The 14325-nt window shown below is 35.6% G+C and overlaps 1 protein-coding gene across 1 annotated transcript; it reads right to left on the bottom strand.

The window, feature by feature from the left end:
• Positions 1–2148: 2148 nt before the first annotated feature.
• LOC139887853 (uncharacterized) lies at positions 2149–5424 on the bottom strand. The gene is made up of 6 exons (XM_071870904.1): positions 5193–5424; positions 3783–4526; positions 3474–3689; positions 2920–3423; positions 2231–2326; positions 2149–2159 (listed from the first exon to the last, which is right to left on the bottom strand). The coding sequence occupies exons 1-6, from the start codon at positions 5422–5424 to the stop codon at positions 2149–2151; spliced, it is 1803 nt and encodes a 600-aa protein (XP_071727005.1).
• Between the last annotated feature and the right edge of the window lie 8901 nt (positions 5425–14325).

Here is a 14325-nt window from a genome sequence, read left to right as displayed (position 1 = left end):
AAATCCGGAACCGAGACATGAACCAACTTTCAGCGTGCGACGCAACGGACCAAAAATTACAAGTCAACTACGCACAAGAATATAATATAATATATAATTAATTATATATATTATTATATATTATAATTATACGCAGCCCACGTTTTGGATTTGATCTATGAGCTGGATTCCAGACCTCCGCACTCGCAGAGCTTTAATGAAGAAAACCTCCGCACTCGTGGAGCTTAACAGTGAAACGTGGGCCTATAAAAGGCCGCACATTCTGATCGATTTCAACAACTTTTTCTTTTCCTTTCTCATATCATATACGATATATATATATATATATATATATATATATATATATATATATATATATATATATATTTATGTTTTATAATTTTAATTTTAATTTAAGATTAATAATAATAAGGTTATGTTAGCGAATGTTGTAAGTGTGTAAGACGAAATTCTGTCCGTGTAACGCTACGCTATTATTAATTTAGTAAGTTATGTTCAAACTTTTTAAATTAATGTCTCGTAGCTAAGTTATTATTATGCTTATTTAAACCGAAGTAATCGTGATGTTGGGCTAAATATTAAAGACGGGGTTATTGGGCTTTGTACTATAATTGGGGTTTGGACAAAAGACCGACAATTGTGGAAATTGGACTATGGGATATTAATGGGCTTTATATTTGTTTAACTGAATGATAGTTCGTTAATTTAATATAAAAATTTACAATTGGACGTAATTATAAATAACCACATACACTCGATCGGACACGATGGGCGGGATATTTATAAGTACTAATAATCGTTCATTTGACCGGACACGGGAATGGATTAATAGTCAATGGACTCATTAAAACAGGGGTGGATTACATACAAGGACACTTGGTGTAATTGATAATAAAGTATTAAAACCTTATTACAAGTTTAAGTCCCCAATTAGTTGGAATATTTGACTTCGGATATAAGGATAATTTGACGAGGACACTCGCACTTTATATTTATGACTGATGGACTGTTATAGACAAAAACCAGATGGACATATTGAATAATCCAGGACAAAAGACAATTAACCCATGGTAATAAATTAAAATCAACACGTCAAACATCATGATTATGGAAGTTTAAATAAGCATAATTCCTTTATTTTATATCTTATCGCATTTTTTATTTATCGTACTTTTAATTATCGCAATTTTATTTACTGTCATTTTATTTATCGCACTTTAATTTATCTCACTTTAATTATTGTCAATTACTTTACGCTTTAAATTAAGTTATATTTATTTTTAATATTTTTACATTAGGTTTTAATTGTGACTAAAGTTATAAAATCGACAAACCGGTCATTAAACGGTAAAACCCCCTTTTTATAATAATAATACTACTACTTATATATAAATATTTATATACAAATATAGTTTAAAATAAAATATAGCGTTAAACTTGGCTAGCTCCCTGCGGAATGAACCGGATTTACTAAAAACTACACTACTCTATGATTAGGTACACTGCCTATAGTGTTGTAGCAAGGTTTAGGTATATCCACTCTATAAATAAATAAATACTTATGTAAAATTGTATCGTATTTAATAGTATTTCACAACAAAAATATAACTATTTCGTACTACACCACGCACACATCATTTATCAAAAGCTTTAGTGAAAAGATCAGCCCGTTGGGTTGTAGTGTCTATCTGCAATACATCTATCAGCTTTTTCTCATAGCAATCTCTAATGAAATGGTATTTAATCCCTATATGTTTCGTTTTAGAGTGATTTACGGGATTTTTAGTGACTGCTATAGCAGCAGTATTATCAACATAAATAGGAGTGTTAGAAATATGCAAACCGTAGTCACGTAGCTGCTGTTGAATCCAGATAACCTGTGATGTACCGCTGGCCACGATAATATATTCTGCTTCACATGTGGACTGAGCCACTGCTGTCTGCTTCTTACACTGCCAAGTAACTAGCTTGCTACCAAGGAACTGACAACCTTCTGATGTTGACTTGAAATCTTTCTTGCAACCGCCATAGCCAGAATCACTATAAGCTGTGAGATCAAAACCATCCTCACACGGATACCATAACCCTAAACTCGGTGTATCTTTCAAATACCTCAAACTCTTCTTAACCACAAACATATGATAAACATTACGATTTGCCTGATAACGTGCACATAAGCAAAATGCAAACATAATATCTGGTCGAGAAGCTGTCAGATACATTAGAGAACCTATGATCGCCCTGTATAACGTAGGATCCACTTTAGCACCCTCACAATCAGGTGAGATCCCATGATTCACTGACAACGGATTTTTAGCTGGTCTTTCTGCTTCCACTTGAAATCTCTTCAGAATATCAGCAACATACTTGATCTGATGCAAGAAGATGCCTTTATCCGTTCGAGCTACCTGTAAACCTAAGAAAAACTTTATAGTTCCCATGGAACTCATTTTGAACTTCCGCTGCATGACCTTCTCAAACTCATCAACCATTCCCTGATCCGTTGACCCAAAGATAATATCATCAACATAAACTTGCACTAACATAAGATCTTGTCCCTTTTTCTTGATGAAAAGTGTCTGATCAATGACACCTCTCCTAAAACCATTTTCAAGCATATAGTTGGACAACGTGGCATACCACGCTCTAGGAGCTTGGTGAAGACCATAAAGTTCCTTTTCAAGTCGATAAACCTTTTCTGGGAAATGAGGATCTTCGAAACCAGGTGGTTGCTCAACATAAACCTTCTCATTAATCTCTCCATACAAAAATACGCTTTTAACATCCATCTGATAAACTTTAAATCCCATGAAGGATGCAAAAGCCAAGAAAATTCTAATTGCCTCCAGTCTAGCTACCGGAGCAAAAACCTCATCATAGTCAATCTCAGGGATTTGTTGATATCCCTTTACCACCAACCTAGCTTTTTTCTGATAACGATACCCTGTTCATCTTTCTTATTTTTCAACACCCAACGAAGACCATAGGGTTCACAACCATGCGGTAGATTGACTAGTCTCCAAACCTTCAAATGTTTAAACTGTAACAACTCTTCATGCATTGCACTAACCCATTCATCATACTTCAATGCTTCAAAGGCATCTTTTGGTTCAATTTGACACACATAACATGAATGAGCATGCACAAATACTCTCCCTGTCTTGTTCAACGAGGAATAGAAAGCTGTTACCACATTTGCACTCTCTGATTCAACATCTTCTGCTGCCTTTGTACTTTCACTTACCACAGGAACATCAGATGTAGTAGGAACTTCAAACTTAGATGCTTCATTAGACTTGGCATCAGGAATGATAATATGAGGAATGCCCCTTGTATCTACATAATAATCATCTAAATGTTTTGGAGGCATGATAACACGATTTGACCTACGTACTCCTCCTGCTTCAGTTGGCTGTTCAGTCCCTGTTACAGTTGGAGGTTGATTGTAAAGAGGATTCAAATGCTCTTCTGACCCTCATCTTCTTCTGAATCACTGTCTTCATCTGTCTCATACACTATTTCCACATTAGGATCGACATTAGAATGGTCACTCTGGGTACTTTGCTGCGGACTCTGAATCGGACTCTGATGAGTACTTTGAGTCTGGACCTGAGTCTGGTCAGGAATTGAGATGACATTCTCTGTGGAATTTTGAGCATCATACAACATCTGAGTAAGTACCTCATCATCTGTAGCATCCGGTGGAAAGTTAAAAGAGTCAAAAAGTTTATCATATTCAAACTACCATGCGAACCCTTTACTAACACGAGCTGGAGCATTACGCTGAATATCAACCTCGAAATGTTCTTCAACACACTTAGATTCAGTATTGTACACTTGCTTATTTTGATTTCCATAACCTAAGAAGATACCAGAGACAACCTTCGAATTGAATTTCCCTCCTGTATCTCGTACCAGAATAGTACAAGGAGCACCAAAGGGTTCAAGATGTTTAATGTTAGGATTTCTCTTGTGTAACAATTCATAAAATGTGTTACAGTATCTTTTCACTACTAGAACTCTGTTCATCACATAACACGCTGTGCTCATGGCTTCTCCCCAGAAAAAAATAGGTAAATACGCATCAGCTAGCATAGTTCTTGCGGTCTCAATTAGCGTCCTATTTTTTCGTTCAGCTACACCATTTGACTGTAGTGTGTAAGCAGGACTGAACTGTTGCTGTATCCTATTTTCATTACAGAACAACAACATCTGATTATTCTTGAACTCTGTACCATTGTCGGTACGAATCTTTCTAACCTTCAACTTATACAAACTTTCAAGCTTCAGAATCAAGACTTTAATGTGCTCGAAAGTATCTGATTTATGCTTCAGCATCACAACCCGCGAGAAATGTGAGTACTCATCCGTAACCACCAAGCAATATGACTCTCCAGTGATAGTCTTACAATTAACTGGACCAGAGAGATCCATATGCAACAACTTCAAAGGAATATTAACATAATGATGCTTCTTGGTAGCATGAGGTTTCTTTGTCTGTTTTCCTTTCTTACACGGAAGACACCCTTCAGGAATATGAAAACTCTTAAGATTAACACCATCAACAAGTCCATTGTGAACTAGATTATTCATCTTTCTTAGACTCAGATGACCCATACGCTTGTGCCAAATAATAGACTCTTGTTCAGTAGCTTTGGAAACAAAAGCCTGATGGCCTATAGCTGCTTTAACATGAGCCTTTCGCATATCAAGAATATAGAGATCTTTACACCTTGGAGCAGTCATTAAAATCATATATTTTGGAATTATGAATTCTTTTCTCAAGATATAACACAATTTGTCATCAAAAGCAACCGTATTCTTTTTGTCAGCAACCTGTGAAACAGAAAGCAAATTGTTCGACATTTGCTCCAAAAAATTGACTTTATCAAAGCTAACATTCTTGTTAGCAATCACCCCTTGCGCAGTAATAAAACCTCCTTCACTACCTGCAAACGAAACTGGTCCTCCATCCACTGTTTTCACATTGGAGAGTAAGGACAAGTTCTCTGTCATGTGCCTGGACGCCCCACTATCAACAATCCATGTACTGTAGTGAGGATTATAGGCGACCTGCACATTAACAAAAGGAGATTAGTTAGAAAGGGCCACCCATGCCCGAATGGCAGTGGGTTTCCCATCAATGCCAACCACTGGCAATTCTACCCATTGTCCCTTAGATCCGGAAGGACCTTCAAAATTTTGGACACCTTTAACTTCACTTTTAGGTTTCCAAATAGTATTTTTTGGTAATGGTTTACGGTAATAATCATTTGTTTGAAAAACTTTAGTTCCATTTGATGGAACAGAAGCAGAATTAAACACAGGTGAAGATGACCTTCTGTTGAAAACACGTTTAGAATTAGGACAAAGATCAATTCTCCTATGTGGTGTATGTCTAATAGGTTTACAATTCACAGCCATGTGTCCCAACATCCCACAATTGAAACAATTAACATTATCAAAATCATTAGCATTAAGCAATTGACGCCTAGTAGGTGAAAACTGTCTCCTCGGGGGTATAGTCTGTTGCCTAATTGGAGGGGGTGCCTAGACTTGCTGTTTAACAGTCTGTCGATAATTAGGCGGAACATATTTCGTCACGCTCCCAGAATTGGAACTCTCACCTTTTGGTGGATGTTCAGCTTTAGGATCAACAACCTAAAAATTCAAAGTACTACTATCCTTAACAAAATTAACAGGAGTGAGCTGAGTGTTTTTCTTCCTAGTTTGTTTCGGTTTTCTAACACTCCTTTTCTCAGTCTTCTTACTCTCACTCCTATTTGCCTCATTCTTTGGATTCTTCTAAATAGTAATGGGCTTAGTCACAACTATAAAAGGTTTCTCGTCTTTTTCGGTGTCGACATCAGTGTGGGAATCCGTCTCATAAACTACATCTAAGGGCTTCTTACCCTCACCATTCTCACTTTTACTCTCAACCATATTTTTCTCAGACTTACTATACTTCGGTTCTACAACCGGATCCTTACTCTTCTCAACAGGCTTATTGACAAACTCTCCCAAAAGCGGTGGTGCAACCTGATTATAGCCTATCCCTTGATTTTTAGGATGTTTCAAAGTTTGTGTCACGTATGACATTCTCTGCCAATTATCAATCCTAGCCTTTTCTGATTCATACTTTAACTTATATGAATCTTTTTCTGCCTTAAGTGCTTCTATCTGGCTCAAATACAGGTGAATCACTTTCTCATCATCTACAATAGTTGATTTTAAATGACCTACCTGATTCTCTAAGGACTTAATAACATCAACATACTCTTTCTGCTTATTAAGGTAGTAGAGAGCATCATCGTAGTTCTTCCTATTTGTCTGATTTTCTAGACTCAAATTCTTAAGTTCAAGTCTAAGTTTCGGACAAGTTTCACAAGTATCAGGTATCTCATTAAGCTTAGAGACTACACATTCAAGTCTAGTTATTTCCTGTTCAAGGTCAACGCATTTTAAACAAAAGAGTCTGAATCATTACATACCTTGTCATTGCTGGATGTGTTAGCCATGAACGTGTAATCTTTTCTACCAACCTGCGAATCCGCATCTGATTTCGACTCTGATTCTGAACTTGTGATGTCTGAATAATCAGCATCATAACCTCCTTTGCCCTCAACTTTAGCAGGACTATCCGAACTGGTCACCGTGACTATCTTCTCATCATTACCTTCAACATCACTCTTGATCAAGTGTGTAAGCTCTTTTCTAAACCAGGTACCCGTATGACAACTCATTCCTGAGGATTCATCATCATCGGAGGAATAGGTAGTGAACTCAAGATCAGACAAGTCCTTAGCTTTGCGGAACTTATCATACAACTTATCACTGATTCTCTTCCTATGACACATCTTCATTACCGCTTCTACCCTTTTCATTCTGGCGTCACATTTTCATACATAGCATGTGCAAGTAGGATCATCTTTACCTATGCACCCAGCATTTCTTTTGATAACCCTCTGTTCTTCTATCTCAACTTCACTCTTACCAACAAAAACCACGTTAGCTTTCTCAGTATCAACTGAGATCGACCAATCACACACTTCATCAGCATAAGTAGTAGTCAAAGCTTTGGATTGACCACTAGAAGTTGCTTCATTGTTCACTGTTGGACCAGCATGTCCAGGAGTCACCTCAATTGAAGTATTATGAAAAGGATTATGAAAACCAGGCTTAGGTGGTCTTGTACATGTCCTCTTGAAATGACCAAGTTCATCACAGTTATGCCATCTCACTTTGGACATATCAAAAACAAACTTAGTATTACGATTCAAACTCAATGTACTCTGACCTGTCCTCTTCAAATACTTTCTAGCACGTCTCACAACACTGCCCATAGCATACAAGATGTCCATTCTCTCAATTTCATCTTCATCAATCTGATCATAGTCTTCGTTCTCCAGATGACCATTGATTATCTGCCCACTAATCATGTCATTGTAAGAGTTAACCACTATCGCTGCTAAAGCCATATCTTCCTTAATCAACTCTAGAGACCTCTTCTTGATGTTTTCTATCTTTATCACAGGTGACTAGGTCTGTTGAATAGTGCATGACTCAATCAGTTTAGCAGTTGAGTTCTGTGCTTGAGACTTAGCATTGAAATACCCGGACTCTGACTGTGGTGCCGAGGTCTGTGCCGCCTTGGTTGAGATGAAAGCCCTTTGCAGAGGAGCATGACCTCCTGAAGATGACCCAATAATGGATGAACCAGCTACTGTACCAAGTTTCTTCCTTTTTGCTTCAACCTGAATATCCTTCTCCATTAGCTTGGATGTAAAGGCCGTCAAGGTTAACGTATGACCTGATGCAATGTACCTGTTCTGAATCTTTTCAATTTCATTGTCCCATTTCTCAGGAAGTCCATCTTTCAAAACTCTGACTGCTTTATCATCTGAAATATCTATTCCATAATCTGCCATTTCAGCAACCAGTAGGCAGTATCTCTCTAAGGCTTGTCCAAGAGTCTCTGAAGGAAGAGCAGCAAAAACTCTCCATTCATCTTTTAACACCTTACCCTTAGTGGCACGATAAGTGGATGTACCCTCAGTGGCTGATTGAAGAGCAAGCCAAAGGGTATGCGAGATCTTATTTCTGTTTTTGAACTGTGAGAAGATCTCCTTAGACAGTGCCTGCGTGAGCTGAGCATAATACTTACATTCCAGATTATACTATTCACGTTCATCCGGATTAAATTTTGATGTTTCCTTTGGTTCACGGTCTGCACCATTTGGCCATACATATTCAGTCTCAATAAACTCCCGCAATCTCGAATCTATTCCATTCAGATATATTATAAACCGGGCCTTCTTGTAACGACCCTACGTTTTCTGTTATCTTTTACCGTTAATTATTTAACGTCCGTTAATTGTTATTCATGCCACGTCATTTCTATGATCTATATTATTATTTTAGTAATAATATATTAATTATTATGTGTTAAATGAATATTTGTATTCATATTTTAAATTGTACGTTTCTACGTGTCGCGGATTTCTATCCGCGAATCTTTTCGGTTTTCAAACCAACGGTCAAGCTTTTGGGATTTTTAAATCCTAATTATTTTAAATATGATATTTTTATGTCATATGATTATATATAGTATTTATATATATTTTTCGTCGCGTATTTGTTATCTCTCCGGATTTTTAATCGTGTAAGTGCGTTTTCGCGTTTCAGGACTCGTTCGGGCTTTCGGGCCACAAGGAATTTACATTTAAGTGAGATGACCCACCATGGGGCCCACCCCATCCCAATTTTGGCCGAAGCCAAGGGGGAGGGGATACCCCTTTACACTTTGCATTTTATTTTCATTTTTCTCATTTTCAAGATTAAGTCATCAAAACCTAATTCTATTTTTGTGGTGCTCTCCTCTCTCCCTCCCCATTTGTCCGTCGCCATCCACCTCCCCAACACCATCAATCTTCAACAATTTTATAGCTTGGATCATCAATTGTTTAACACCAACGCATTCCTCGTCCCGTTCTCTACGCGATCATACCAATTGTTTCTTGATTAGAGTATAAACCCTAACCCTAGAACTTTTAATTTTTCATTAATTTTCTGTATTTTGATGATTTATTAGTAGTATGATGATTGTTGATTGTTGTAATGATGTTTGTATGCATAGAATTACTCATAATCATTTATTTTCGGTTTGATATTATTGGGACAGCAGCTTTTTCGTGTATTTCTGACTTTGTGACTGATATAAAAGTTAAAATAAAGTATCTAGATGAGTTCCTCTCATCAAGACATTAATTTTAGACTCCGGATTCATGTCGTTTCGATTCCCGGAGCCCTATATATGATCAAAATGGTATTTTATTAAGATTGAATTGTGATTTTGGTATGAACCAGGTTTGGTCCAACTTTGTGACCATATTTGGTGACTTTAGGGTGTGTTAGTGTGTTAGGACTGATGGTGGCGCGAACTTTCATGTTCGGGTCATCTCAATCCGAGCCACGAATCACCCGTTACGTCTAAAACACGTTTTTGATTGAATTGAAGTTCCAAGTAGTGTAATGGCTGTACATCACAACTGGTGGACTGTTCTTGGGGTGTTCTTGAGTGTACCAAAGTGTTGAGTGGTTTGATTATGCGGAGATATATGTAAGGCTCGCCGAAAACCGACACCCGGGGCTCAGAATACGACCCGATGAACTTTTGATTTAAAACTTGTGGCTAATTATTAAACTTATGATATAAATAATGGATTTCAGTATCATTTAATTACTTATGGTAAAAAAAGTAATTATTATTATTTACAACTTATGATATATTTATTATATCATTTAATTTATACTTATGATTTAATTAACATTTTAATTAAACACATGATTAATAATACTTCATTATTAATGGAAAATACTTATGATAAGTATTAAACTTATATTATGAGATTATTATAACAAGACTTATAATAAGGATTAATTAATTATTTAATTATTATAAGGCTTAGTTATTATTAAATTATAATTTAATTATTAAATACTTATGATTTAATAATTATAATTAGAAACTTATGATATGATTAATAATTCATTATTAATTAATAATACTTATATTATGACTAATATTTAATTAATTAATTAAATACTTATGTTATATTAATTATATCATTTAAACTTATATTAACTTTAATAAATCATTTTAATTTAATTAAACTTATGTTATGACATAATTAGACATATTTAACTTTAATATACGTTATAACTTATATTATTATTATAACTTACACTTTTAAAATTTAAGTTGACTAGGTTTGACCAAGGTTGACTTTTGAGTTGACTTTCGGTTGACTTTGACTTTCAGTTGACTTTTGTTGACTTTCTAATTAAGGAAACTTTCCTAACTTATAAACCTTCCTAAAATAGCAACTTTCTAAATTTGAAAACTTTTCAAAAATAGAAACTTTCCAAAAATAGAAACTTTCCAAAAATAGAAACTTTCCAAAAATGGAAACCTGCTAAAAATAGAAACTTTCTAAAAATAGAAAGTGTGTGTCCGTAAGCTGTTCCGATCAAACCGATGCATATTGAGTATTGTTCTATGACTACATGCAACATGTACAATAGCTATCATACTAAGACTTGACCTAAGTTAGTTATTTATATCGACCTGCTTTATTTATAGGTCGGCGTTGTGATCATTCCTGATCACTGTACTACATTTGTTGTTCGCTTAATTGTGTTGGTTACTTCATTACTATTAAGGTGAGTTATAGTCTCATTTTTCTATTTTAAATCTTTTGGGATGAGAATACATGCAATTTATTTTATATTTTGAACACATGTGGAAGTTGGTTTAAATTATTCATAGTGAGTTGAACAAAAATATTCCCTAGTCTGGTAACTGTAATCACTGGTTTCTACTGGTGAACGCGAATCCTACGGATAGATCTATCGGGTTTGACAACCCCATTTCGAGCTAGTCGCGCTAGCAATTTATAATCGGAATGTTTAGTACTTTGTATTTAGTTGAAGATACACTTGTTCGGTGTATATTATTTATTGTGTTTGGCAAGGGTAAATAAATGGTTAAGTGGTTACCAGGTGGCTCACGGAAAATGGAATAATGTTTTTATATGTTTTCTAACATATAATTTTGTGGTCCAAAAAGGGTTTTTATGTTTTCAAACATAAATTTTTATGGTTTAAATTAAATATTGTTTGCAATATTAAACCTATAATTCACTCAACATTTTTGTTGACAGTTGCTCGCATGTTTTATTCTCAGGTTCATGATTGATTGCTTTCGCTGTGCTTAGAGAGTCTGCATATTTATGATGGCAGCTTTTGTTAAACAATAACTTGCGTTCTATTTTGATACATTTAATAGTGGATGTTGTTGACTTTGTTTTGGTCAACTTTTAGTTAAGTAATAATGTATGATTTTTCTAAACTTACATATTTTGATAGGTTTCCTTTATAGGAAATCATTTTTAAATAAAGAATGCAAGGTTATTTATCAAATTCATATAGAGTTATGATCAAGCTGTGGGACCAAGATAACGATGGTCGTCAAGTGTACTTTGATGGGTCATTAAAGTTGGTATCAGAGCGTTGGTTGTAGGGAATTAGGCTGCATTGATGTCATTACCCGTGTCGATAGGGTGAATTAGTGAGTCTAGTTTACAGCCCGGCCTATAATGTATTATTATATGTGATTGTTTGTATCGTATTGGTATGTATATTGTTATCATACATACATCCCTATTATGTTTTGAATCCGGGAGGAACTCCCATTCCGATTTAAACGTAGTCTCCGACTCTTGCGAACTTATCCTTATAAGAACACCTCGGGTAGTGAAACCGAGGGGTGTCATTCTTGACTTCTGAAATTCTCGACATTTCTATGTCATCTATTATGGTTATGTATATATAATGTTTGAGTTATCTTACGCGAGATGTCATTCTTGACTTCTAAATGCTCGGCATTTCAATGTCAGCTATTATGTTTAGGTATATAACATTCTTATTATATTACATGCCTTTGTGCCGTTGTGCCTATGTGCTTAGGTTTTTGAACCGGAAAACGTCATTCTTGACTTTTAGAGATTCTTGGTACTTCGAAGATATTTTTATGTCATCGTTACTCCTATTCATTACTTTTGATGTTTTATCTCTTGTGCTATCCTTAGCACATTGTTTAAGAAACCCTTTTAGAGAAATTGTGTGGAAATTCGAAGTTGATCGCGTGTCCAGACCTCATGTAGTGCTATTGGAATGGAACTATGAATTAGCTAAATATAATGGCGTCAGGCCAACGTGATTATATTATGTTAATTCATAAAGAAGTCCCAATATTGTGACTTGAGGAATAGAAGCGAGTCAAAGAAAATTTTTACACTACTCATTCAGAAATTCCAATGTATTATATGGGTAGGGAAAATATTCATTATCTTATTTGTTGATATACGAGAAGCTCATTTTAACCAGATTATCTATCTCATGCTCTATCCTTCATAACTCGCTTGTTAGCAACAGCTTCGCTCGGGAACAGTTTTGGCCCAAGGACTTATGTCCTGATAATAGTTAAAACAACATTTAACTCATTAGTTTTCATGACCTCGTAACATTTGTTGGTCAAATGTCGCACGACGATTCAAGTCCTTTACTCGATCTTCCACGATCTTACTTCAACTTGTAACCTCTGAAATACAGATACTCTGTTTATCATCGAGAGTTTACACATTTGTTTAATTGGGCGGTTCTCACGGGATTTATGGGTGAATAGAAGTAATGAAATATTTTGTCATGTATACAATTTATAAAATCATACATGTATGTATGGTTTCAAATGAATAAATTTACCCTTACCTATTTTGGCTAGTATATACTAAATCATACCTCCAAAATTATTTTAAAACCACTCATTGAGCTGTTTGACTAAGTCAATTTGTTTTATATAAAATGGTACACGTTGTACATACTTCTAAATTTACTAAGAACTTCGTTCCGTTTATGTTGTCACATCAAACGTTTAAAGCTTTTTCAAAACTCCTTTGATTGATTTTATCAAATTTTCGCATTACTCTACAGAGTGTTTGGATCACAGTTCTTCTCATCCTCCGTTTAAGGATGAAACCTACCATTAAGTTTATTGATAGAAACTCTTACACCACTTTGGATGCCGGTTTTATTAAATTTGTTGGAAAGTCTCTGCGCTCATAGAATTTTCCCTCTTATGGTTGGACATGACCGAAATGCGGACCGATAAATCAATTTTCTAGGGTACACTCGGTGGTCACCCTATTGTAGAAACGCACTAGGTGGGTTTCTACCCCAACTGTTGTTATAGTGGGTATCATGGATATATATTACACTAGACCGCTTAAGAAGTTTCTACTCTCAATATTCGCTGTCGACCGCAACACCCTCATAAACACCAATCCTAGGATTCAATACTTTGAGGTGTACGAAATTAGTTTGGAGATTCATCTCACCTGGAGTCAACCATTCTTTATAACCCATGATTCGCGTTCTTTTCATCCGCACATAAATTTAAGAATATGGATGAATCCAAGATTTCCTCGCTCATTGTACAAGGAAGTTCACTCTCGTTGAAAATTCACACCTTTCGTACGTCTTCTGATCGGAAATGTAATGAAAATTTTCTTTGAAGTCCATGATCCTCATTATCTCCTTCGAGATAATTGCCTTAAATATCTATGCCACCGATGTGACTACTCCATATATTTCTTCTTTCATTGGTTGCAACTATATTTCATTCGTCCCAGTTCGTCCTCTTGGGGAGCTCATGTTTTGTTTATTAAGAAGAAAGATGGTTCGTTCCGATTGTGCATTGATTATCGTGATTTGAACAAGCTTACAGTTAAAAACCATTACCCTTTTCGAGATTTGATGATCTGTTCGATCAGCTTCAAGGTTCGTCCGTTTATTCTAAGATCGACCTTCGTTCCGGATATCTTCAACTGCGGGTTAAAGATACTGATGTTCCAAAAACTGCTTTTCGCACCCGTTACGGTCACTTTGAATTTCTTGTTATGCCGTTCGGATTGACAAATGCACCTGCTGTGTTCATGGACCTCATGAACCGTGTGTGTAGACCCTATCTGAACATATTCGTTATTGTTTTCATCGACGACATCCTTATTTATTCTAAGAATGATGAAGAGCACGAAGAACATTTGAATTTAGTGCTTGATCTGTTTAGGAAAGAAGAGTTGTACGCTAAGTTCTCTAAGTGTGCTTTCTAGTTAAGAGAAGTTCAATTCCTTGGTCATATTGTTAGTAAACAGGGAATACAAGTTGATCCTGTTAAGATTGAGGCGATTGAAAAGTGGGAAATTCCGA

Source organism: Rutidosis leptorrhynchoides, chromosome 2 (genome assembly GCF_046630445.1).
Source record: "Rutidosis leptorrhynchoides isolate AG116_Rl617_1_P2 chromosome 2, CSIRO_AGI_Rlap_v1, whole genome shotgun sequence".
Taxonomy (NCBI): Eukaryota; Viridiplantae; Streptophyta; class Magnoliopsida; order Asterales; family Asteraceae; genus Rutidosis; species Rutidosis leptorrhynchoides.
Note: the sequence above shows the minus strand (reverse complement) of the source record. Positions and strands in the feature narration are given on the sequence as shown.